Raw genomic sequence first — 27,248 nt, 5'->3', positions numbered from 1 at the left:
TAACAGAATGTGTAAAAGTAAGTTGGCCTGACGTTTCGATCCTAGCAGGATCTTCTTCAGAGGCTGTGTTGAATTATTGTATCAAAAATATGCCAGATTTACAAACTATCCCAGAGTAGACAAGTCTTGTGTGTTTCCTTGCTAGAATTCAGCAGGCAACATCAAATAATGTTTTAAATACCCTCTTGCAGAAAGTTTACAAAATTTGCTCATGAGTTGCATTTTGCCCATCTTAAGACTAGTATATCATCTTACTATGTCAAAATTTCATCATGATGGCCTAATATGATTTTCATCTTTCTTCGTACAACATGATGTTAACATGGAACTGTGGCTTTGTTTCTTTGATCCAGGTCTGTAGTGGTGGCACACTGCTTAGGACCAGCATTCCACCCTTTACAACGTCCCCAGTCGGTAAGTTGTAAAGAAAATTTACAAAGTTGTAGACAAACATGTTGATTTCCCATCTACTGTTGGAAGCATTTGACTGTTTGGTGGTTGCTCATCCTTAAGGACAGATTTCTGTTGACTGCAGTGCAAAAAGAGAATAGTTTGATATGTTTTTTTTTGGTATCACCAAGCATTTAAAACCAAGATGGCTGTGTCCATCATAGTGATGTCTAGATGCTGAAAGATTTAACTCACCTATGTTGCAAGTATTAAACCAAATTATAGTTAAAGCAAATTATAGTTAAAGTTATTGAGCAAATCATCCTTCTTTCAAGTGACAATTAAAGTAGTGATATATATACGTAGAAGCTATGTGTACCACTAAAGTGTTAGAACTTGATGTTAGGAAAGTTGCATATTGATTAATGCTGATCACTGAGAGTTTTGTGTGAACATTGACAAGAACAGGTTGTAAAGCCCTGTAGAGGCTATTTCACAGATCTAGACTAAGTTTCCAACTTTGAGTGGATTTTGCAAGTGTTGTCATGGAAATGGCTGTTCACTTAGAAGAAATTATGTATAAAATGAAAAGTGATTTATTCATGTATACTGTCCGGGCGTAAACTGGTCATGAATGCTCGTATGACAAAAATATATTTGGGATTATATTTGGGAAGCATTAATGCATATGATGAGGGGGAAGGTTCATGCATATGTAACAGGGCAAAATCTTTGAATATTCATTTATCACTCTCATTCAGTGAAATTGTGCCTAGATGCACTGAAGAAGAATCTTCCCCGGGAAGTAGCGATGCAGCTGGCTACCAAATGGTACACTACCCATAATGCACCAGGGAACTCTGACGGAGGGACGGAGTGGTTGAAGTTTGCCGGTTGTGTACTGCAAATGATGGGATACAATGTAAATCAACTTGAAATGTTCAGACAGGTAATGAACGAGTAATACCAGTGTTAGAGTAAAAAATGCAGACGACAATGTTTACAAGCATTTGTTTTTTGTTTTTTCATCTCTTTTATTGACTCATTTCACATTGATACAAATAAACATGATAATTTTGTGAGTTCTTTAATATTACAATACAACTCAATCATTGCCTCACAATTTAATATTTTCTTATCTTTAGTTTTAATAGTACATAACAATATCAATACATACAGTGCAACCGCAGAGACAAAACATACAATAAAACTATTCAACTATAACGATCGCGACTTGCACAACAATGAGAAGCAAAACATTACGAAGAAGAAATACTAAACAGGAAACCAAACAAGCAAGCATTTGTTACTGAAGTGCCCTCCATCAAGAATTTTTTGAATAATCACATTCTTTTTGTCATTTTCATTTTATTATAAAGTATTGTAAAAGTAATGATTGTCTGTTAAAGTATTCTCTTTCTCAATTTTGCAAGCAGGGTGTCAGCTCATCTTCATCACCGACCGTTACAGTCAAAAAGCACAAACCGTCTGGATGTGACGAGGTTATTACAATTTTTATGATATGTTATTTGATTAAATTGTTTTTTTTTAAATTGACATAAAGTTCATAAACATTGAATGACCTATGACATGTTATCAAGAATAAGATTCCTCCATTTTTAGTCAAAGAGGTCATTTTATTTTTAACCTTCTTATATATTTTATGAATTTAATTTAATTTTAAAATTAAATTTCAGAGTCAGCTTGGTATTTGATGACATTTCATTGTGCATTAATATCTGTTTCTATAGAACAATGAGATTAATATGCAAGTTGTAGTCTAATTATTGATATAAAACTATTTGAGAACTAGCTTTGGTTCTTGTTTCATTAGGAAAGGGAAAAACAAAACATGTCTGACATATTGGATATCATATTTTAGTATAAAATTTAAGGAAAAAAACTTGAGCTCAATTTTCTTGTACAAAGTTATAAAAAAAGGAAATCCATGTTGTAAGTCCAAAGAATGTTTCTGAGGTGCAGCTTACAAAAGCATTTTACAAAATAATATAGAACTTTGTTAATCTTTCAAAATTAAATAACTATTGAAGAAATATATTTATTTTGTGAGGAATACCTGACTTTTATTATGAATTATTTTGGCCGTACAGGACTGGGAATACCTACTAGGTTCATGCTACCATCAACAAGTGGCTGAGGATCTACCAAACAGTAGCTCATCCAGGTCAAAACTCAAGGTCAAGGAACAGGAAGTAGAGGTCGCACAAGAGGAAGTGAATCCTGCCATTGATTCATCAGCTCCATTGTTTCATCATATAACATCTGTAGCTTTTGTTCTTCACCTTGTTTATGAGGTATTTAGAAAAGAATCAAATGTAGAAACAACTTATCTGTTTTTGTGTCCTGCAGTACAAAAAACATTTGACTGGTACCCAAAGGGTTTATAAATGGAATTGTGTGGGATGAGCATTTTCCTTTTGCTTTTTACTTGACCACGTCAGAGAAACTATTGTTTAGTCGGGTTGTACGAAGGAATTAAAAAAAGTACTTCAAGTAGTTGTCAGTTTGCTCAAGTTTGCAGGAAGTGGTTTTCATATCACTGTTTTACATTTGGTTAGCTATTTCACCAAGCCTACCAAATGAGTACTCAACAGTGGGACAGCCTTAAAGGTTTTAAAATAAGTTTTAAGAATTGAGTAATTAAGTAATTATTCTGTTCCATTCTAAACTATTCTTTATCCAGACATATCTTCAGTGCAATGTTCACAGACGACACTTATTTAGTAGCGTTAATCACAGCAAATCATGTTGAACATTTAAAAATTTGCATGCAATTTTTTTTCAATATTTCAAGTGAAATTTGATGGGACAGTCGAATGTATTACATTGTTCATAGATTTTAGTAGCTACTGCCGTAACAAAATTATTTAAAGGAGTCATCAGTTTGCTCAAGTTGGCAGAAAATGACAACAACAAAAGTTGCGGTAATTTCAGTGAGAGCAGGTTTTTGTATGGAGGTCTGTGATTTCGCCAATCCTATCGAACTAGTACTCAAACAGTGATGGCAATTGATGAAAGGAAGAATCCATTGTATCGTTTTTTTCATCCAATAAATTATGTTGCATCTATCGCTAAATATATCATTGATCCACATGCAACTATCATTTATTTTATTGCTTTCTTGGTTAGTGTAGTGTATAGGTTAATTGCACTCACAACCTAAGACACTTTGCATCTAGCTTTTCTTTCTTTATCTTCTAGGAGACCAAACTTCATCGACTTCATCACAAGTCATCTGAACAAGTTGCCTCTTTAGCCTGTCAGTTAGCGAAGTAAGTTCTAGCAGTTTTATGATCCAGTCTGGTCAATTTATCTACAACTGGATAAGGCCTTGGCTATAAAACTTTCATTTTTACAACATTTTAGACAATTGACATTCTTCTTTCCTTTTGGCGTAGAAAGACAAGAGTATGCACACTAGCTGTGCCTGTTTGACACAGGGTAATTCAAACTTCCATTTTATTGTGAGTTATGTCGAATGTTATTGGTGTTATGACCTTAACACAAAGATAAAGTATGGTTTGTAAGACATATACTAACTCATATATAAAATATATATTAAAGAAAATTTAATGTATTTCTTGAGATCAAAAATATTTTGATTTTTAACCTGTGTATATCCTCTACTGTGGAGTAATTATATACTTTACTGCAATAAGATGTGGGTTACTAAGAAGGCATGATTCTCTTTATGTTATGAAAGTTATATCACCAAATCTTTACCAAATTGAGAGAGAGGGGGTTGGTTGGGTGGGGTTGGGGGGGGGTAGGATATGAACTTAAATATTTTTCAATTGCAAACTGCTTTGTGGGTTGTTTCTGTGCTACAATTGGCCATTAGTGTGACGCTCATATTTCCTATTTCCAATGTCATATAGAGATGTCTTGAGATCAGAAATATTTGAAATTTAACCTGTGTATATCCTCTAATGTGGAGTAATTATATACTTTACTGCGATAATATGTGGTTTACTCAGACACCATGTTTCTCTTTATTTTATGAGAGAAAGTTATATCACCAAACCTTTACCAAATTGAGAGAGAGTTGGTAGGGGGATGGGAGTAAGGTGATGGGGTATAGGATATGAACTTAAATACTTGTCACTTGCAAACTGCTTTGTGGGTTGTTTCTGTGCTACAATTGACTGTTAGTGTGATGCTCATATTTCCTATTTCCAATGTCATTTAGAGATGTCGGTTGGTCTGAGTATGTGGAACATTACTGTCGTCTGCACCCCCATTTGGTCTCCATTATGGAACAAGAACACTCACAACTTAAACCTGGTATGTATATACTTCTGTTTCTTACCAAAATCTACATTTTTTTTTGACAAGTTTAACCGTGAAAGGAATGATGATGTTCCTGAAACCATGATCTGCTATTTAAATTCACCAATTATTTTAACTGTTTGACGAAGCTGTTTATATTCTGTAAATTAGGAACCGGCTTATGATTGTAACCTCAAATTAGTACATGCCATGGTCAGAATGACTAACATATATTCAAATTATATTATATTATATCATATTACGTTATAATTAATCTTCTATACTTAGTTACACAAATTTAAGTGTATAGATTTGGGTACTTTTCAAGATATTTCGTACAGTGCGGTATGGATCTTAGTAACTTTCTTAAGAATGGTGGTTTACACTGTACATTTTGTTTAAAGTGTTCAAAGTCACTCCCCCATCCACTTTAAGGCAAGAAATACCTGTGAAAAACTTGGCATCAAGACAATTCAATGGCTTTGGTGAAAATATGTAAGTTATATAAAAATGTTTTGAGCTAATGACATAATCTTTAAAAATTGATTTTCTTTTCTCGGTCGTCGCAGACCAGCGTGTTCTATTGCCGGAGCCGAGCGGTTATTCCACTCTTCCACCCTGTTTCAACCGGTGGTTGTATAATTCAATCCTGGGTAACCCTCAAGATCCATTTCCTCACATGGACTTCATTTGTAAGAAAACCCACCAGCTAATAGCGGTAAGTCACCTCTCAAGATTTACGCTAAATATTAATTATGGTATTAATTGATTTTCAAGTACAATTTATACAAAATTATCAAACAAAGAAATGGTTAGGAAAAAGGAAACTGTAAAAAAAAAAAAATTATATTTTTCTTTTTTGCTATAACAATCACAACATCACAAAACTGGCAACCCTTTGACATAAGACTTTTAGACCATGACATCTTCTAAATGGAGCAAGATATTTCTTAGCTGTTTGGATGAGTTATTGGTTGCAGGATTTAATGCCAAGACTATGGGTTGGGTTTGGCTTCTCTTGAGGTGGTAATAAATAAAGAACTACAACTTATATTGTTTGTTCAGATTGATCTGTGTTGATATTACTTGGATTGTTGTCATGGAAACTACTTTGTTTTATTCATTTACAGATCTACTCACTGTATTTTAACAAGATTCCTTCCAGCGTACAGTTTGTTGACACTCTCTTCAGACGGCTCTCCATAGCAGGTGATAAAATGAATACCTTCTCTGCTTTTAACCTTTTTTTCAAGGACTCTGTTTCAGGAGAATCAAACCCTGGGTTTTGTTACATTAGAATTTTACAAAATAATATTACAGTACCACCTGTCAAATAACTAGTTAGAAATCTGTTTTTCTGATTTTTTTCAATAAATCTTTCCTGCGCACTCTGGTATGCATTTACTGCAAAACCCCAGGTTTAAATGTCCTTTAAGTATATGTTCTATTTTGAATTTAGAGATTTCTCCAACACAGTAATTTCATTTTGAATTGTATATCAGTGGCATACTAACATATCTCCAAATTGCCAAAAAGAAATTTGTTTCTTATTTTCAATATAAAATATTTGTGTTTTCAGCTCACATGCCATTAATTCTAATGAAGCAATGGTAACTCAGTCCAATGTTTTAGTGGAAAGAGCTTGGAAAGGATGTTAGTTTGTTGGTAAAATGATGTTTGAGAGGGGATTTGTCAAGTTTATTCTAACTAAGTAAGGATTCAAGCTATAACAAATTTCACAAACTGAAATTGACATGAAACTTGAGGTAATTAAGTGGAGCAAATCACTCCCTGACTGCCATCAGTTTCCTTGATGCGTAGTATTTTAGGTACAATTATGGCTCGCTGTTTGGTGTTTTTGTCTCTTGACTAAACCTGGAAATAAACATGTTCAATTTAGATAATTGATCAAAATTGATCAAAATTACTGACAAACTTCTCTCACACACTGTGTTGAATCACCCACAAGTAGTTGTGTATCCTAGCAACAAACAAAAGCAGTATGCCAACTTTCCAAATTCGTATTGCAGCTAGCAGTCTCTATACAGAAAGCACCAGTCATCTGGTCGGGTTTGTAAATAAGACGACAAAGTTCACCCCTGCGGAGAGGACAGTCCTGTACATGAGCGAGATTGGCTGGACGGTCGGTGACATCTCTGCACTCCCTTTCTCCCTGAGCCTTCCCCTCTACGAAGCTCTAGCAGTCGTGAGGGAGAACCCTCCGAGCGGTTGGCCAGAATCTGCTTACGCCCTACTTGTCAGAAAGGATTTATCGAAACAGTCGGATTGGCTACAGAGATCTAAGGGATGCCTTAAAGAGATAAGCACTGTAAGTAGAGTATCTAGCTTTCCATATTCTAGATAACTTAAAAGCAGACATTTTAATGCTCAACTGTAGAATGCTGCCAGAGATGATTGGCATGCTACATTTGATGATAGAAGTTTGAAGTGTATGATATTTCTACAGGTTTTATGTTCCTGATGAATTATGTAGCATGTTGAAATTTTCACTGAGATTTACTAACCCTATATTCATTAAACAGTTAGGCTGGTGGGTGTCAATTGGGCGGGGGGAGGGAGGGGGGGAGGGAGGTAGGTGTTTGCAATTGAAAGGGAAAAAGTGGTGGGGCGGAGCAGGGGCATAAAGGTACATATATTTTAGAGTCAATTAAGGCATTTCTAATTGAATACACAATGTAACACTGATAGAACCGTGTATGAAGATACAGACCTCTCGGTGACTGTAACAATGACGGCTATTTTAAAACATTTACATCTTTGCTTCTTCAGCAATCAAAGTCAGACTCGAAGGGCAAGCCCGCAGACACAGACGGAATGGAAGGACTCGACAACGACTTGTTGAAATTCCGTTTCCCAGACGACTTGAGAATCACAGAAGTAAAGAAATTGCTTCAGTCTGCTCGGCCGGTTGTGATTGCTCTCACTCAGAAGCCAGAAGTGAGGTAAAGTTGCTGGTAGATGGAACAGAATTGCCATATTAAGGAAGGGATATTTGGTATTGTAATACCTTCATTTTGTTTGGCATCCATTTTGCAAACAGAATCATGACTGACATAATAGCTAACTGAAGAGCAACAATTGAGTTGTGAAATATAAACAATTTAAACTACAAAATGAAGATTTTAATAGCTAAAACAAGATATAAAATAGTGATCACAGGATTACATGCTATCAACCTCTTAGTTGGTGAGGAATTCATGTATGGCTGTTTCTCTGCTGTGGGTGTCTGTTAGAAAGTTCTTTGCTATATTTCCAAAAAAGGGGTAAGTCAGTGAAGTGGTCGTGATTCCTCTATGCATATTAATTATTCATGAATCAATCAGCTCCCTTTATAAACACCGATGCCACTTCACACCACGCTAAAACTTTCCTTTTTACATCCTTCTCTTTAACCTATCTTTTTGCTCTCCATGTGCAGTGATCATGAATTCTTAGAACAACAGGAGATGAGGTTACTGCTGGTCTCACAGCGAACGATGGCGCTGCCTCTCGCCAGGTAACAGTCGTTTTCTCTCTCTGTAGTGGATATTTTGTTTGTGATTAATACATTAGGAAACTGTGTCAGATAAAATGCTGATTATTAAGCTGCTTAACCTCCATTTGGTGCAAATATATGAAGAGGGTGTCTTAGTTTGGTATGTAGCAATCTTGAATATTATCAGAGATACTGAAATAAGTGTGAGACAAGTGGCTACCAGCTTCAATGCTTCGTTAAAGTACCTCAACGAAACTGCTGCCAAGTATTGAGATGCTAACAAATTGAGGATTTCATAATTTTATTAATGCTCTTATTGGTTTGGATGGGGAGGAGGTGGGTGGGTGGGAGGGGGAGGCAAAGTGTGTCATATTCTTTTTGTTCTGTTTTTATTGTAATTGTGGAAAGAATATTGTAATCAGTAGTTTTGCTGTGATTTAACTGTTATGCTTGGAAGTTAGAAAAAGTGGAGAAAGAGAAAAGATGTGATGAATGACTCCATGATGTTTGACATAATTGTTATTTCTTTGTCTTTTGTTTCTGGTTTTTGTTTCCATTAAAAGAGGAATGTTGACAATGCACACCTGTAGATCATCAATTACAGAACCTGTACCGATACCGAAACTCAACTTATCTGGACGAGCACCTCCCAGGTGAGCGCAATTGACAGAGATGAAAAGTATTTACAATAATTCTGTATGTTGAAAAAGTTGTGAAAAAGACTTCAACAAGTTCTGAAGACCAAAAAAAAACACAAGTTTGTTTAAGATCTCCGGTTTTCAGGCAGAAAATTTTTCTTGTTGAAATGGTATTTTTGTTTGCCTAGTACATAAGCTAAGGAGGAAACTTGGTGCCTAAGTTTAACAGAAATAAACAGTTGTGAAGTAAATTAAACAATATGTATGTGTGTGCTCTACTTAATTCTAGGAATACCAACATTGCGTTTCAACACATCGATGTTCCTGATAACGTTAGAGACTGGCCTTGGTTTCACAACGGAGTAGCAGCTGGGTTACAGCTCGGTCCAAACGACTCCAAGGTAAGTTTACAAGCAGGTACAGCGGTTCTGAAGCACCAATATCTATTGAATTATCACATGTTGATGTCCAGATGTGAAACATGGAATAGTTCATGACACAGTTACATTGGAAAGAGCTAAGAAATTCATGGCTAGATTGAGATTCGAACCAGTGATGAGCCCGATGCTCCACCAACTGAGCTTTCCAGCCCTTAGTTGGTTGCGATCCCTTTATAGACATTTCTTTGATGAAGCGGTTTTAGTCAGAAGCCAAAGTACCTTGCATACTGTGTAACCAGGGATCACAACCCAGAGGCAGGACCTGAGGCAGGACAGGGATTTCAAGAGATATTCGGCTTTTTATAAATAATTATTTAAGTAACTGAACAATGGAAAAATGACTTGGAAATTATAAACAATGGGAAAGAGCAAAAGGCATTCATGAAGTCATAATTTCATTTTCAAGAATATTCCTGACTTTAATTAACTACAGTTTTATGTAATACAGATTGAAAAGTTGGTCTTAATTTATTTAAGTTTCCTTATAAAACTAGATGGAATCTTCACAAGATGGCTCCTCACCCCATGGAATGCCAAAAGTGCCAAAAATAAAGGTTAACACAGATGTTAGTCAATCATTCAGTGATATTTCTTCAATCAAAACCTAGACAGGTATTATTTTCGATTGAATAATTATCAGTTGCATGTTCTTAATTTCTAACAATTAAAGCTGTTTAAAGGGGTTCTAGTTTTGTTTCACTCTTAACATCTATACTCTACTTAATTTGAATTAATTACTTTTACCCTCAACTGTAAAATGTTTTGTCTTTATTTTAACTTTACTCCTCTGTATATAGATCGACTCTGCTTGGATAGTGTACAACCAGCCCGAAGGCAAGAATCTGACCAATGAATTTGGTGGTTTCTTGATGGCGTTAGGATTGACTGGTCACCTCACCAAACTCTTTAGGATGGTCTTACATAAATATCTCTGTTCTGTAAGTATTTACACAATCTTAATCATTCTTTTTTTTTCCATTTCATTTGTCCCTGTGGTATTTATTATTCTACAGTTTCATGTTTCATCAAGAGCGTGGTGGCCAATTGGTTAAGGCGTCGGACTCGTGATCCAAGGATGGCTGGTTCAATTCCTGCCTAGTTCATTACGTTGTGTCCTTGGGCAAAATGCTTTATCTCAATTGCCTCTCTCCACCCACAGGTTAAATGGGTACCCATGAGGGTAACTTGTCATTAGGTGCAGTATATAACTGCTGCCGACTGGAGGGATTGTCTCTGGGACAGGTTATCATTGACCATGGGTAACGTCTGTAAAGCGCTTTGAGACACTATATAAAAAGCAAATATTATGATAATTATTATGTTCAGAGCTGAAATGTGTAAAGAAATTCCTGGCTAGAATGATATTCAATCCATGTGATCTCATGATTGCAAATCCTGTGCCTACCAACTGAACTACTTAGGTTACCCCTATTTGGCCATTTCATTTCTGAGGGGTGCCAGTTAGAAGCCACAGTATCTGGGCATACCATTTAACAAGGAATCACACCCAAACTTCTTTCTATGCAACCAAGAAAGAGGCAGGGAATGCATTTCAAAAGGTGTATATAAGTCTATGAATCAGCAACAGAAAGCAGTTTTCTGTTTTTGAATTACTTTGTATAGTTTTATTTTGTGTTTTTGTCTTACAGAGTCATGAAATGACAGGAATTGGATTAGCCCTTGGATTGGCAGCAGCCAAGTGAGTCATTTAGTATTTTGACAAAAGTGAACAGAATTTTTCCTATGCTCTACATTTCTGTCCAGAAATGGCTCAACTGTGTCTGATATGTGCAAACAATGTTTGGAACTCAAAATGTGGTCATTGTGAAAGCTTAAAAGTGATAGAAATGGTATAGTCAGGGCATAAAAACCTCAAAGAGGCTTATTTTCAAACTATTCAATGAGTCAAAAAAGTGTACAGCCAAATAAAAAGACTGAAAAAAGGAAAGTAGTGTTTGGTTGGTTCAAACAGCCTGACTGACTTTGTTCAGTCACATAAAAATAAATTATAAAAAGGGAGAATGGAAGGCTGTTAATTTCTTATCTACGGGAAGAAAAACTTGCCTCTAATCTTAAAAAGTGCTCTGTGCCATTATCGTTTGTTCAGACGAGGCAAAACTGTCAGTTAAAAGTAATTGTGTGAGTCTCACGTAACTTTGATATAACAAAATACGAAGATGGATTGACCGTCCGCTTCTATATAGCTCACAAAACAAATGATCAGCAATTGTGACAGATTTTTGGTATAGAGATAATATATTAATTCACAGCACAAAGTCTGATTCAGAGATATCAAAACTTTCATATGATTTCGTTGGTGCTCGTGGCCCGGGAAACAAAAGTTTGAGATTTACAGAGATGAGAAATGGTCAGAAGAGAGAATGGTCAGAAATAAGGAAATAATTTAGTGTTGTATTTTTTCGTAGCAGTTTTGAGCCTTGTGGACTTTGTACCATAAAATACAGTAAGAGCTAAGGCTAAAACTTTCTGCGAATTTGTGTAGCAGTGTGGCCATTTTTGCATCTGGGACTCGACGTATTGTAAACTGTTCAACAAATTGTTCGCTCCAACATTTACAAAAACCCTTTTCCAGGAAAGGCACCATGGATGTAGCAGTGACCAAGATCCTAAGTCTTCACATAAGCGCCCTTTTACCTCCGACGTCCACGGAACTTGCAGTGCCTCATAACCTCCAGGTTGCAGCCATCTTAGGGATCGGTTTGGTATACCAAGGAACAGCCCATAGACACATGGCAGAGGTGCTCCTCGGAGAAATAGGTGAGTCCAAGTTTCCCTGGTTTACCTAGAAGATGATGCTGACCTTTGCATATTAATTTCTTTCTTCATGTATCATATTTCATTTTGTTCCTTGAGAAAACTACCTGGTCCTGTATTAACATAATCGTTAGGGCTCAGGTGGAAGAAGTGCAGTCCATGAGCCTTGTGTGGCCTGCAGGGTTTTCAGGGATTAATGTGGCCTGTGTAAACCTATGATATTGGAAAAATTTATCCAACCATAAATCAGCTGAAGCAATCAATTTCACTTAAAGACTGAATCCCAAAAAACATGAAACGTTGGGGAGTTTGTATAAAAGCGACTACTGGTTATAGAATATTTATGCATAATAGATAGAAATCACACTTATAGAAATTAAGGAATTTTTCTCTTTATCCTAAATTATGTAAAAGTTCCATTATAGTCATGTGAGTAGTACATGCCTAAGTGTAACAGCTGGTAGATTGGATAGGAAATTTCACTGAGGCTGGAGAAATCAATTTCATACCCACTCTTGGGTTAGAGCATTAAGAATGACCACATCCAGATTCTGATCAATACCAAAACATTTCATCTGACTTGTTGTACTTAGACATGAACCGGATAAATGGGTAAAACCGGTTTCTGATTGCGGAGAAAACATTTGTATCGGTCTCAATGCTATTTCAGTTTATTCATAGGGAAGCTATTAAGACACAAACTGACCAAGCTATTAAAGTTAAACAAAGTACCTAAGATTGGACTGGACTGTTAAATCTTTGATTGTGTTTGGATATGGTCTTATGTTGTGTTTCATATATTCTGTTTCTGTTCCTAGGGAGACCACCTGGACCAGAGTTAGAGAACTGTGCCGACAGAGAGTCTTATTCTTTAGCTGCTGGTTTGGCCCTCGGAATGGTCTTGTTGAAGGTTTGGTCACTTTGATTAAAAAAGATGATAATAATAATATCAACAGTTATTACGATGCAACCACAAATGTGGGAGAAACCCGCAAGGGCTTATGGATTACAACTTACACGTCGGGTGGCTTCACTAGTAGTAGTTCCAATTCAATATTTTAACTCAAATTTGGAATCTTTTCAATTTAGAAAGTCATTTCAGATGGGAAAACTGTTGATTGCTCTTGGATGAAAATCCACCTTTCTATGACCGGACCGGGTATCGAACGCACAACCTCCCGATTGGGTAGCCTCAATGCTTCAAATGCCACCACCTGTTATATCCACTCTTCCATAGCAAACTTTAGTTTCATTGCAAATATTAGCAAAACATGGTGTTAGGCCTCCTTCAAATACCTTAGCAGTGGGACCCCATCTAAAGGAAGGAACAGAGGTCTAATGACAAGGCGTTAGATCCAGACGGCTTCAGGGTAGCTCTAAATGTATAGGAAAGCATAAGACGAAAGACACAGTAGGGCATAAAAAGATTCCAGTGACATCACGATAGCTAGTCGCAGGTTTAGGGAAGCTCTTAATAAAACAAAGAATTAACAGAGTATAACAGGTGCATAGTTACATCTTGATAACTCAATGCAGGTACAGGGTGGCGTTAAATGTATTGGAGAGCATCAGATGAAAGGAATAGTGGGGTATAGGATGTCTCCAGTAACATAGCATAGATCTAAATATATCAGAGAACATATTGCCCAGTTAGGTATGCAGAGGATGAATAATGACACTTCATAGTTTTTGAAAGGTGTCAACCTTCTCCTTTAACATTATTCCTTTTCAAGTTGATATCTTCTTTTTCTTTAATATCATAAATGGATCAGTATCTCGCTTCCTTCTGTTGACAGCACGGTAGTGATGCAGTGGGATTATCCGATCTGGAATTAGCCAATCAGCTTTATCTCTACATGGCTGGAGGACACAAGCGACCCTCGGTAAGGTTTGGTTTCGACTCGCTACCGTAAATTAAAATTAATTTACATCACTGGTTCCAGTTTTATCAAATCAGTTTCTATTCATCCAGTGGGAAGCTGTGTTAAACGTCCGACATGTCATTTATCCACCAATTCCGAAAATGCTGCATTGGTCTTAGATATTAGAAAGAATTACCCCGTCCTCTCCCCTCCCCCACCACTATCCCCACTTCCTTCCTTCCTCCATCTCCATGTAATATTACATCCTTTATCATTACATTTTAATGTGGATATTTTTTCATTACCTTCTTTTCAAATAAGATTTCTCAATCTCTTCCGCTGGGATTTATTAAATAATATAACATACTTGGTTCACTCAATAAAAACTTAAGTAAATTTAAGTTTCCACAGACCAACTGTCATGGCATAAATGCAATACGCTATAAGTGTGTTGGTGCTTATCAATGGCAGGAGACTGTACATTTCAATGACAACCATATTCTTTCACATCCAAGGTCGACAGGAAGATTTATTCCTCTTTGACAGGCTCATTATCTCTTCCTCTCTCCCTCTCCATGCTTCCAACTGGCAGAGGCTTACCTGGGGATGGGGGAGGGTAGGAGCAGGGGGCGAAGAAGGGTGAAGTGAGGGTGTTTATAGCATCTCTCATCCGGTGTACTTAGCCAGCCTTCTTACGGAGTTCTTGGAGAAAATGATATTTCTGTTGTCAATCATGTTTTTGTCTACCAACCAAAAATTGTTTAAATTTTGCTCATTTCTTCCTTCCCAGTCCCACTATAATTCATTGGACACTGGGAAATCTCCTTGCTATCAGATTCAAGAAGGGGACCAAGTCAATGTGGATGTGACATCCCCTGGTGCTACTTTGGCATTAGGACTCATGTTTCTTCAGACTGGTAACAAGTGAGTCACAATAATTTTATGTAAGTTAGGTCATATTTCAGCACATAAGCCTTCACATTTTCTTAATGAACGTAGGGTCATGAGAGTAGTGATGGATATAGCATATATATATATATATATATATATGTGTGTTGATACTAGTACAGACTAGTGGAACACTAGAAGTTGTAACTCGGAGTTTCACGCGTTTTAGCGATCGTCATACAACTATATATATATATATATATATATATATATATATATATATATGTAAGGCAAAATATGTCACCAAAAACAGAACTAGTATTGTTCGATATAGGTGACAAACGCCTACAGTGGAATTACGATCTTCCTTACCGGTTTCGAACCTCTGGACATACAATCAGCGTCCATAGCCTAGTGGTTAGGGTGTCCGCGTACAGAGCGGGAGGCCCGTGGTTCGAATCCCGGTGGAGGCTGAAAGTTTTTTCACTGTTCTTGATTTTCCAACTCATTACGATTTTCATTTATATATATATATACATATACATATATATATATATTGATATATATATATATACAGGGCTCTGCCCAGGGTGGATTGAGTGCCGGCAGGACTATCTAAGCGGAGCGCCACCATCGGTTGGCGCGGAGCGTACAAAAAATTTTGGGTTTTGGAAAACCCCCAGATGGCCGGAAACGGCCCTTCCCGAGTATTCTGAGCCACATGTAGACAGCTTTGAAATGAGATCTCATGTCTGGAATTTTTCATAATTAATGAAAAAAGTTAGGACAAATATCTGGAGCACCAGACTACAGACCAGCCAGTGGTGCCTATTAAATAAATCATTCAGGCTGAGATGATAATTTTAGATGGACAGTTAGTGAGAGTCCACTCCCAAATAAAGACGAATCATAATGAATTATGTATTCTCTCTCATTTATTCAACATCGGGCCTATGGTACCTGGCCAAACAACTGTGAGCTCATCCCCTGTCTAACACCTGTTTGTTAACAGTTTTTGGCACGTTGCCAGGGAACTTTTCATGGAGTAAACTTTTTTCGTTCCACTCTAGAATTAATTAGGTCAGTCAGTAAAGGATCGGTAAAGTTATGCGAAATGATATCTTAGACGTTCAAGAAAAGTAGGTAAAATATCCCTGTTACATTTAGGTAAGTAAAACACACCTCAAGCCAACTGACTCCTCCGCATGCACACCCCATGAAACACGAGGCACAGTCCATACCATACACGCATAGCACGATATCAAGGCCCCTTGCTATGGCCATCTTTATGAAAGTTACCCTTGAAATCACATGTTTTAGGCCACTTGGCATGATTAACTCAATGCTAAATATTGTTTCCATGCATGTTCTTGTAGAAAACGTAAACTCCGCAAAATACAATTAGTTGTGATTTTGTAGTTACATGAGATCCGTTATAACCGCCGAGGTGGTTAGGCTATTTGCTATACACTTAACTATGGTAGGATATTATTTTTTCGGTATTTTTGGAAATGCTAGAAAATACTTTCTTTTCCCCCCGCTTAACACCAGATGTGGTCTTACGGTATATTCATAAATGGATGCACTAGAGCCTTGTTTACATGTTATACATGATATGCAAGTTTGGCGTGAATTTTTCGAAAGTGCTTTGCTTGATCTTTCGTAAAATTTGAAAGGTGTAGCCTACCACCTTTCCGTACACAATTGGTACACAATTGATTTTCAGTTTTTTTCTCTATACGGTCAAGTGAATAAGTTGTACATTGAGTATAAACTCATTGTGAATGCAAAAAACGATGCGGGGATTTCCAGCAGACAAATGTTTTCTTTGCGGGATTACTGAGTCAGTTGAAGGGAATCCCGCACCTTAGTGGGAACACTGAACTGAAGTCAGATTCATACGAAAGAAAAACGTTTACTAACCAACATACAATACAAATATAAAAAACATGGAATGGCAATATTGTTCAAAACATTTCCCGCAAGGCTGATTTATTACAGCAACCTTCCCGCGCTGGGCCGTGGGTGTCCGTGTGACACGTATACCCTGAAGCTTGCAAAATAGCCATTGTAAGTGGGTTGGGGACACATCATTACTCGTTGGTATTGTGACTAAACTTGCGAGCACGCTCTCTGAACATTTTCCTTTTGTTTCTGAAACTTTTCTTGTGAAATTTTACTTTTTTTTATTTTTTATAGATGTACTTATTTGTCCGTGTTTTTTTTTTAGTTTTTCGTCCCGTTTTTTTCTATTTTTTTTTTTTGTCTGATTTTTTTTTTCGTCAGCCGGGCTGGATTTCCCGCGAGCATCGCGGATTTCCCGCGAACCTGGTTCGGACGGTTCGCAAGGTTCTCCAGCCCTTGTCACTCGTGCCTAATGCAATATGATGTAAATTCACCCGCTACGAAGGTTAACGGCCGTATGTGTACTAGCTAGCTGGATATAGTGCCTGTGTCTCGCGCGATAAAAATAGATATAAATGAAACTATCAAAAGTACGATCGGGAGTTGGAAACGGAAAACAGTCATTGGTCTGGAATGCGGAACTCTGGTAATTTTTACTAAGTATGACACTGTGATGTGTTGGATATTTTGAACAGTTATGAACTGGATTTCCCCTAGTCTCAAACAGATTGTTTCTGTACGTTCGACCCTCCGGCTATATGGAGCTGTTTTTTTGAGTTCCTATCGAAAATAAGTGCCGGTCGGAAAAGTCACTCAGGCAGATTGTGGCTATTTGAATAAAAGCCATAAAATTCTCAGAGTAGCTAGCAACTTGCATGTTACCTTTGTATTATACTATGTCATAAAAGTTTGGACAACTCCTTGGATACAAGCCGGTTCATTTGAGTAGCCACTTGTGTATAAACCAGTTCTTATACTTTAACAACTTTAACAACTTCTTGAACTTCAGCTCGGTCATTTAAATCTGCAGAATGCAGCGTGAGCATATTATTAGAGCTACTGTACTAGAATGTAAGCCATTCTATGTAGTAGGAAGTAACATTGTATATTTACCTGTTATTATAGTATTTAGTGGCAAATAAGCTCACACATTTTATAAAAAATTCTTGAGTATAACCGGGTTCCTTGTAAATCTGTTCATTGTTGTGTGATCTACACTAACATATGAACTTCTCCATATATATGATTAACTACTTGATTAGAACCCTGTTCGTTATTGCTCATTATTATTATACAGGCCTGTTCGTTATATAGTGTACTAATTAGTAATTACAAAGGTATATGAGCCGGTATGATTCAACTTACCCTTGAATACAATTTGGTTCATATACTACAAATCATTCCAGTGATACCATGATTCCTGTCAGAAACCCCCATTTTACAAAAGCCATGTTAAAGCAGCTTTCTGTGATGAAATTTCAGTGGCACATGGTTAATAATATTTTGAAACATGAAAAACATTCAATGTATCGAATCTTAGAATCATGAAACTTGAATTTTCATCATTAGCTTGACTTAAAATGTGTTACATGTGCAACAGTTGTTTCTGATTCTGTTTTGCTGTTTTGATTTCAATTAATTACTTTAAAAGGTTATGTTTTATCTGTGCTATACATGCAACAGTTTGTTTCATTTTGATGTCTTAAAAGAACTTTGAAAAAGTTGTTGATCGTATGATGGTTATTAATATTGAAACAGTAGTTTCATATTTTCAAGTTTTTTTTTTCTTATTTTATCAGAGCTGTTGCCCAGTGGCTTGCTGTTCCAGAGACACCATACTTGTTAGAGTTTGTCAAACCAGATTTTCTCCTCTTAAGGGTAAGATATACCTACAACTTTCCGTAGAAGTGTCCCGTGTTTTGAGAGAAAAGAAAGTGTGCAGGAGAATCATTTTAAATTCATAAATTTTGTTATTTTCAGACGCTGAGTCGAGGCCTGGTATTATGGGATGATATTCGACCAACAGAAGATTGGATAAAGAGTAATATTCCAAAAGTAAGTTATAATTTTGGGGAATGAAATAAAAATAAATTTGATGATCCATGCAATTTAGCTGTAGACATGATGCAGGTTGATGAAAGATGTCCATAGAAACGGCAAGAAATTCGAAAGTTCAAATGCGACAGACCGCTATCCTTGTGGCACTCAAGTCTAGACTCCAGTTCAGTTTGTGTGTGTACTCTTTGGACTTGTCGTGTACTAGCTGGACCATTATCTTACACGCTACCCCATTGGCCAGATTATGTTTTAACTAAAGGCCCATGACACTGATGGGGTAGGGTGACTCAGTGGGTACCATGGCCCCAAAAATTGCTGTAGCAACTGTACTACCGATTAAGTTGGTCTCTTCCCCCCCCCCCCTTCAATTCTTTATGTTCTTCTATATGTATCACTGTTTAGTTCTTGTAACAGAAATTGGTCTGGCAAATATTGAATAAAAAATATTGAACCAATTACTGTGACCTTGGTTTCAGTGTCAACACTGTTAGAATTCTACCTTGAAAATATGAGAGAGAAAAGCAAAGAAAGGGTAACAGGTTTCAAATCCTAGTGATATCACAGATTTGAATAATGACAACTTGCTGGAACAACTTTTAAAGTAAGATACCTCCCAAACAGAGCAAGGTTTTTAACTAAGTGTTCGGGGTGGCGTTGTTCTTCACAGATTTCTCTATCATATAAGCCAAAGGCATTACCTGGGTTTGTGTTCCACTTGAAGTGTGTGAAGTACCCAATTATCTATAAATAATACATGGCTTGGTCATAAATGATGCAATATTCATCCTGTATTTCCAAATTAACCCTTTAAAGGAATGTAGTGGCAAAACATACAACAAATTGGCTCCTTGTATCAGGGAGGAAGTTTGGGAATGAGTGTAGCTAACATACCTGATACATTATATAAATGTCACAAATGTGATCCAATCAGTGATAACCCTTTCTTGTTTCAGGTCGTACAGAAATATGCCTTAAGGAAGATGACTGCTCAGGAAGAAGGAGAGGAGGAGATTGATGCTCAAACAATGAGGTAAAGAGAGAAAGAAATATCTGTCTGTGTATGTGGGCAGGGGGGTAGGAGCCGGGGGGGCACTGGGGGTACGTGCCCCCCCCAACTTTTTCCAAAATAGCAAATGTGCCCTACTGGCAAATAAAATGTGCCCCTTTGATGAAGAACTGTCTTTTGGATAATTTTGTTAATTTTAATATTTTATTTTCATTATTTATTTTTAGTCTGTACATGCTATTTTTAAAACGGCATCGCATATCTTTTTGTAGCATGGTTAACAATAAACAATCTCAATAAATAGTATTGATAGCATACTAACACATCATATATATTTAAGTGATATGGCCAGTGTGTATCGGTTTATAGCAGGGTTGTCCAACCTACGGCCCGCGGGCCACAGTCCGGCCCCCCGCAGGGTTGCGTCCGGCCCGCCAGAGATGCTCTACGGTGCGAAATTTTAGTGAGCAGATTTATTGATAACAAGTTGGAGCTATATAATCAATCATTCGAACCTTCTGGGTCCAAAAAACTGCATACAGGTCAGTTTGTGTGACACTCTCAGCGGAGGGGGGGGGGCGGCAGGACTTTATTCATCTGTTTTATCAGGAAGGAAAATAAATCAGTGCTCTCCGCACGCAGTGCTCACATTTTGTTGCCTTGGGCTTTGGGCAAAAAATCGAGCGTAGGTTTCATGTGGCCCCCTCCTTCATCATAATCATTCCATGTGGCCCTCCTCTGCAAAAGGTTGGACAACCCTGGTTTATAGCATAATAAGTGGTGGTTGTGGAATGAGAAAGTGCTACTTTGTGGTTGTGCCCCCCCCCCCCACTTTTTGGAAGCTTTCTAGCCCCCTGTATGTGGGTGTGTGTCTTTTGTTTGTGAGCCTGCCTGTGTGTATTGCATCTCATCGTTTGAGATAATTGATTGGTTTTGTAAGGTTTAGTGAACATCTTCCCTGTAATGTCTATATGCTGCTTTGATCTAGGTTTGTCGAATAAGTTGTTAGATCTTCTAAAATTTCTGTGATATTGAATGGTATTTGCAGAAATTGGTTTTAAACAGGTTTTAAGAATAAGATGCATCATGTTTAATACACATGTATGTTAAACTTGGATGAGATTTCAATATTTTGGTTTTCAAAAGAGGGATCTGAGGTGCTAATACAGGGAAGTACAGTAGATGAAGGAAGTAATACGTATTGAGAGCTCTATTAGGAGTAAGGAACTGTAGATTAGTAAGACTATGCAATAGATATTGAACCCAGTGTATGAATAGCATCAGTATCTCCAGTATGATATGGAGGTTACTACACTGAAAGAGTTAAAGGGCCATCTGGCCTCTTATACCATACCCCACCAAAGAGGTAACCGAGGGTGATAACGTGTAGAATTAATATCAGATCTTGAACCAAACCTAGCACTAGCATGGATCTACTGAAATACCATCTTGAACTAGGTTAACTCCACACCTAAACTGGGACTGGTTTCTTTCTTGACTCGACGCAAGAGTCAATCGACTGCGCTCTTGTACTTTTGCCGACCAAATCTGGCCCTCCACAAGAGAAGCAATAATGTCTGTTGTTGTTTTAAAGGTTCTAGACTTCAATTTTCTATTCATTCCAAATAGCTGATAAATTGCTTATCCAAATAAATATTTTACTATGCCCTGTTTTTTTGTGTTTCAGTCAGAGCAGTTGTTGCATCATTGCAGGGGCTTGTATGGCTCTAGGATTAAGATTTGCTGGAACGGCTAATAACGCTGCCTTTCTGTGCTTGGTGAGTCCGTCCATTACACACTATCTTTTGCCATTCACAAAGATGCCAAGGTTTAGTGGTCTTACTTGATAAAGCTCTATCATATTGCCCCTGAAATTTATATCTCAGTTTTCAAAAACTTACTTTGGTGCAGATGCTAACTGTCGCAAAAGTATTGTGAGAAATTTGAGAATAGTTTTATTAAATCGTTCAAATCAAAATGCAAAAAATCAAATGCTCTTTCGATGGCTGTAATAGAGGTAAAAATTTACTGATTTTGGTATAAAAAGAATTAATATTCGTTTCTCAAATTCCATGACAATGTAGTTTATTTTAGTATGATAAGTTAACTCTCATCTCAAAAACTGATGGAAATCTCACAGTGCTTTAAGAAGAAAGTTGGTTTGTTTTTCATGTTAGTAAAAATTGAATGGGAAATAGGACTTGGGCAACAGATGCAGTCTTCCAGAGTTGTTAACCATTCAGAGTCGAAAATAGCATTGCTATTAAAAATTATCACAAGGAATGGAGCGGTTAATATATCAGTACTAGATTATATTTTAACGGTGTGGTTTTCAGGAATAGTTACATATATAGCAATTATTAAAAATGAATGTTTAATAAATATTGAATGGTTTCAAGTTTTGTTTTATTTTATTTCTCACATTTTGCAGTTAAAGTTCGCAGAGCAGTTTGTTCAGTTAGGATCACAGTCTGTCGCAGAGCTGGTGAGTTGATCTGTTTGCCTCGCTTAATCTTGTCGTCGTTAGTCATTACTAGATCTGCTTGAATACAGATAACAGTAACTACTCTTTGTTTTAATATATAAACATTGACTATGATTTAATCTATTTTACTATTAACATACTTCTGAATTTGTTTTGGACTATATGCGTTTTGGGCTTTTTATTTTTAATTTTTATTTTCTTAGTATCGTTTAGTATATTTTTTTATATTGTTGCTTTTGGCTTTTACATTTTTTGCCTTATTGGTTCTATATATTAATTATTTTAGTTTTTGTTACTATTTGTATTTAGGTTTTACATTTGTAAAGCGCTTTGAGCAGCTTTGCTGATTATGCGCTATATAAATATTACTTATTATAATTATCATTATTTAATGTGGAAGGGTTTGGAATAGAGTGGTTGATACAAATGTAAAAAAAGAATGGCAATGAATTGGCAAGTTTTGAAAAAAAAAAAAAAAATATTGTCAGAGAGGCATATAATCAGACAGTGACCTATTGAAGATATTCAGATCGGGTTTTATTTTGACAAAATTTCTTCCTTTCAGGCAGGAAAAGCCACCATAGAGAAATGTCTAAACACTGTTGGAGTTTCACTGGCAATGGTATGTTTATTCAGTGTTGTGAGAAATTACTCTTTTTTTTTCTCATCTTTTTTTCTTTTTTTTCTTTGTGGTAACGATACTGAGCAGTTACATATATAGGCAAAGTGAAATGTGCTTTATGAAAGAGCAATGAAATATCAGTCCTCTTTCAAAACTTGTGAAAAATAATATTAAAAAAAAAGAAAGTACTTTTCAATAGTTGATTGACACAATAAAACTTGGAACTGATTGTTTCATGGCTTCCATGATTTGAAAGATAGTTTCAGATGAGACCACTATGGATTGGTTTTAGATGTCAGTTTCGGACAGCTAGGGTTTGTACTTTATGCTTTCTAGTAATTATGTCGTATGTCACTGCCACTTCTCAACTTAAGCATAGCACTTGTACAGTTTAATATTAAACACTAGATCATATCATATTTGGTGAATAAGAATAATGTCTAAATTTACCGTGAATTCAGTGTGTGGAGACACTTTGTTACTCACTGTGTATAGTTTTAACATACATCCTAGGTAATATTTGATATGATTCATTAGTCATGCAAAGTAATTAATCAACCAATTAAGTAATTTTATATTTTTCAGTCAATAATGCTTTCATGGTGATCTCCAGATTGATAGATTTATCAAGTTTTGTCATTTTAAGGCTCAATATCATTTTTTCCACCCTCCATTTGTTTTGATTTATTGAATAATGAAGAATTGATAAAAGGAAATATCACAAAATTGCTGATTTTTTGTGTCTAGGTAATGGCAGGCACAGGAAACCTGAAAGTTCTTCGACTTGCAAGAGCCTTGAGGTCAAGGGTCAGTGATGATGTCACCTACGGCAACCACATGGCCATTTCATCTATGATCGGTTTATTATTCTTAGGAGGTGGACGGTTCACTCTCAGCAATTCTGCCGAAGCTGTTGCCGCCCTCATCTGTAGTTTTTACCCAGTCTTTCCGAACAATAGTAAGGATAACAGGTGAGTTAATTAACGCAATACCTCAGAAAGGGAGTACTGGATTGGTCTCCGGGCGTTGTTTGGGAATGCCCCATATGAAGTTCAAGAAGCGTATTTTTGTAAATGACAGAGTCAAAGGTCACTTGAGGTCAGCAGAGGTCAAAATGGGACAAAGTCAGCACAATATCTCAAGAAGGGCAGTATTGATGGATCTAGACTCAATCATTTAAAGATGTCTCTTATCATGCTTGAGATGCCTATTGCTTTTAGTGAAGTTGAAAGGTCATTTGAGGTCAGAGTCTGAAAACTTTGTTAATACAGTATCTCAAAGAAGCTAAACTAATATTTCAGGTATCTATCTTGTCAATATCCCTTAATGTGATTATGAACTTTACTGTTCTTAGTGGAGGTCAAATGTCATTTGAGGTTATCAGATGTCAGGAAACCTTGTAAAACATGTCTGAAAACATCTGTTATGTTGTACTACCTTGTAAACATGATATCAGGGAGCCTTTAGATATCAGATTCATTAAAGATAGAGCTAATTACATCCTTGAAATCGTCAATGTTTTCCTTTATTCTTTTAGCCCAGTTTTCACTCCATTTATGAAACTTCTGCCTTCAGGTATCACTTGCAGGCTTTTCGCCATCTTTATGTCCTTGCCTCCGAACCCCGGCTCGTCCTACCTAAGGAAGTAAGCTCCGGGGATATGTGCTATGTTCCCCTGGAGATTACTTTTAAGGTGAGTCAACTTTCCAAATACCTCTTAGCTGTCACAATTAGTTTACGTAAATTGAAAGTTTGGGTATAAATACTGACACCCTGATAGAAATGATAGAAAGATATGGCTTTACATTTAGATCATATTATATTATGATCTGATATTCTGGTATGGTCATTATGGCATCAGCACTTTATATTAATATTAGACTAAACTGAGGAATTTAAGCCTAACTCTTGTAGATTGATTCCATCAATTAAACCCACACATCTGTGTGTTTAGTTTCGATCAACAACGTACATTGATAAAACTCATGTAATATGATCAAAGCTGCCTGTTTAAAACATGTATCCATCCAAGCTCACTTTACATAATGTGTGGTTTTGCTTTCTCAGACGGTTTAGGTTTCTGCTCTCTCTTTGTAGTATTTAGCTCTATGTAAATGTATATTATTAGAATTGCTATTGTAATGTAACAGTATGGGTAAGTAAGTGCATTCGCTATGCATCTTATCATTAAAAAACCTTTTTTCTGTTTTATTTGTGTGTTTTCTTTAGAAAACAATTTGGCATGAAGAGCACTGTGTTCAAATGTTAGCACCATGTATCATACCTGAGCTGAGCCAGATCAAAGAGGTAAGTCTCATTAAATATTAACTGCTACTATCTGCAGATTTGAGAATGTCCTTCAATGAATAATTTATTAGGTACCGCATACCATAAATGTTGTGGAAAATGATCCAAATTTCTACACAGATACAAGGACTTAATACAGCGATTTGTACACAGAATGATAATATTTTGAGAGTTAACAGTGTTGTTATGAGACGAAAATCCAGAAACCTCTAATAAAAGAAATTTGTCAATGCAAAATATTAACAATCAGTTATTCACTGATTATTGAGTGAGGAATGTGTTTTCCCAATGTCTGCATACAAATTCCACATAGTTACCTATGGTTGTCATGGAAACCAACTGAAAGCAGCCTTCAGTCACTGTTTCATTCAGTCTCAAGAATTACTTGTTAGAGACTTGTTTTTATCATTGAGATATCCCAAAAAGAAAGATATTTTATGATCCATTGATAATATGGAGAAATTAAAAATGTGAAAATAGGGCCAGATGCAACTTTACAATATATGACTACTTTGTCTTTACACAAGTAGGACAACAAAAAAATACAGCTTTTTCCCCCCTCATGTTTTGAAGAATAAAACAAAAAAACACTGACATGCTTACCAACTTAGTTCTAATGTAATAACTGAAAACCATAAAAGGCAGGTGGACTTTATAGGAACAAGATGAATGTTCCTGTGTCATTTCTCATTTGAAATTCATATTTTATTACCTCTCTGGATTGGTTAACATTTGATGCTTCTTTTGATCTGTTTGTCTGTTTCAGTTACGCATCATCGGTCCTCGTTACATGCCTATAACCCTTCGACCCGAGTCTGATCTACAACTCCTGAAGCAGATCCTTCGACTCGGTGGGGTTCTATTTGTCAAACAAAGAGCCGGCCATTTATCATACGCTGAGGATCCAAAGGTCAGCCCAGTACCACCCCTCCTCCTCCAACTTCTCCTTCCCTTCTCATCGAATCATTAAATACCGTACCTTCCTTCATTATTCCATTTTGAGCAGTCTGCCTCCTACCCTGACACTTCTCTCCCCCCCTCTCCAACCCCTTCCTCTTCCATGGTAACATTTTAAGTTATGGCATAGTTATCCCTTTTACTGTTTGCAAGTATATCCTTCTCCATTCTACCATTCTACCCTCCCAAACCCCCCCCCCCCATTTTTCCAATATCTCTTCACCTTGATAGCTCCCCCTAAACATTTGTACCCACATCATACATCCTCCTGGCCATCATATCCCTTTTAAACTGTGCCTTGCTTCAACTTGCCATTTTGCAACAGTCTGCCTCCCATACCCTCCCCTCTCCCCTGCCCTCCCCTCTCCCCTGCCCTCTCCTCTCCCCTGCCCTCCCCTCTCACCTGGTACCATTTTAAGTTCTATCTTTATTCCTCACCTCCATTGTAACATTTGAAAATGTGTATCATCTAATATCATTCTACTTTCCATAACTCCACCACCCTCCCTCCCACTCCCCCCCCAAAAACACCCTGCCACTGCTCATGGTTGCTGTAATGTGCCTCTTCCTCCTCAACCATACACTCATGTTTTCCATGGAATTCCATCCACTGAAAGTGAAACAAAGTTAAAGTACTTTTGCACTTGTGAGTTAACAAGGTGTAAAAGCTTTGCCATAATTGCGATCTATGGCTCATTTTTTTTCTTTTACCAATTGTAAAAACCTTTATACCCTTTAGTTGTTGGTAAACTTGATTTACTTGACCCCTGTGATTAAAGCCTGATTTTGCTAAAAAACAGTTTCTCTTCCCCCATTGCAGCAAAGCTGTAAAATTTTCAAACAATTAAGTGTTTTTTCATTAGTTTCTGAAAGAACTTGCGAATGTTCTACGTTTTGTATTGAGTTTCATATTGGGAAAAAAATACATCATCATCATCAGTTCGACCTCGGTCAAACCATTATCATCATGAGGGGTAGGAGAAGTTGGCCGTACAAATAACCTGGCATCGAGATTTCCAGTCATTTCTGTCTTCCATAAGGGTTGCTAGCTCACACATACTTTCAGCCCCACTGTCCTCTAGTAGGAAATGCAGGAAGGTTTTATGCCTTGCACCAGGGGTACCATGAT

The 27,248-nt window shown here is 36.8% G+C and overlaps 1 protein-coding gene across 2 annotated transcripts in view; it reads left to right on the top strand.

Moving 5' to 3' along the window:
- Positions 1 to 27,248, top strand: part of LOC139970364 (anaphase-promoting complex subunit 1-like) — a 55,730-nt gene that overhangs the window by 16,996 nt on the left and 11,486 nt on the right. For both annotated transcript variants that reach the window (XM_071975998.1, XM_071975997.1), the window contains exons 15-43: positions 354 to 414; positions 1,152 to 1,339; positions 1,827 to 1,892; positions 2,502 to 2,705; positions 3,613 to 3,683; positions 4,601 to 4,695; positions 5,250 to 5,398; positions 5,811 to 5,889; positions 6,711 to 7,009; positions 7,471 to 7,643; positions 8,120 to 8,197; positions 8,740 to 8,829; positions 9,104 to 9,215; positions 10,052 to 10,192; positions 10,904 to 10,953; positions 11,848 to 12,032; positions 12,848 to 12,939; positions 13,826 to 13,912; positions 14,682 to 14,815; positions 18,484 to 18,562; positions 18,665 to 18,739; positions 19,696 to 19,772; positions 21,436 to 21,526; positions 22,180 to 22,233; positions 22,799 to 22,855; positions 23,603 to 23,826; positions 24,431 to 24,548; positions 25,085 to 25,162; positions 25,929 to 26,072. In XM_071975998.1, the coding sequence (XP_071832099.1) occupies positions 354 to 414; positions 1,152 to 1,339; positions 1,827 to 1,892; positions 2,502 to 2,705; positions 3,613 to 3,683; positions 4,601 to 4,695; positions 5,250 to 5,398; positions 5,811 to 5,889; positions 6,711 to 7,009; positions 7,471 to 7,643; positions 8,120 to 8,197; positions 8,740 to 8,829; positions 9,104 to 9,215; positions 10,052 to 10,192; positions 10,904 to 10,953; positions 11,848 to 12,032; positions 12,848 to 12,939; positions 13,826 to 13,912; positions 14,682 to 14,815; positions 18,484 to 18,562; positions 18,665 to 18,739; positions 19,696 to 19,772; positions 21,436 to 21,526; positions 22,180 to 22,233; positions 22,799 to 22,855; positions 23,603 to 23,826; positions 24,431 to 24,548; positions 25,085 to 25,162; positions 25,929 to 26,072 (3,351 nt within the window). The remainder of the gene's footprint in view (positions 1 to 353; positions 415 to 1,151; positions 1,340 to 1,826; positions 1,893 to 2,501; positions 2,706 to 3,612; positions 3,684 to 4,600; positions 4,696 to 5,249; positions 5,399 to 5,810; positions 5,890 to 6,710; positions 7,010 to 7,470; positions 7,644 to 8,119; positions 8,198 to 8,739; positions 8,830 to 9,103; positions 9,216 to 10,051; positions 10,193 to 10,903; positions 10,954 to 11,847; positions 12,033 to 12,847; positions 12,940 to 13,825; positions 13,913 to 14,681; positions 14,816 to 18,483; positions 18,563 to 18,664; positions 18,740 to 19,695; positions 19,773 to 21,435; positions 21,527 to 22,179; positions 22,234 to 22,798; positions 22,856 to 23,602; positions 23,827 to 24,430; positions 24,549 to 25,084; positions 25,163 to 25,928; positions 26,073 to 27,248) is intronic.

Source organism: Apostichopus japonicus, chromosome 8 (assembly GCF_037975245.1).
Source record: "Apostichopus japonicus isolate 1M-3 chromosome 8, ASM3797524v1, whole genome shotgun sequence".
Lineage (NCBI taxonomy): Eukaryota > Metazoa > Echinodermata > Holothuroidea > Aspidochirotida > Stichopodidae > Apostichopus > Apostichopus japonicus.
Note: the sequence above shows the minus strand (reverse complement) of the source record. Positions and strands in the feature narration are given on the sequence as shown.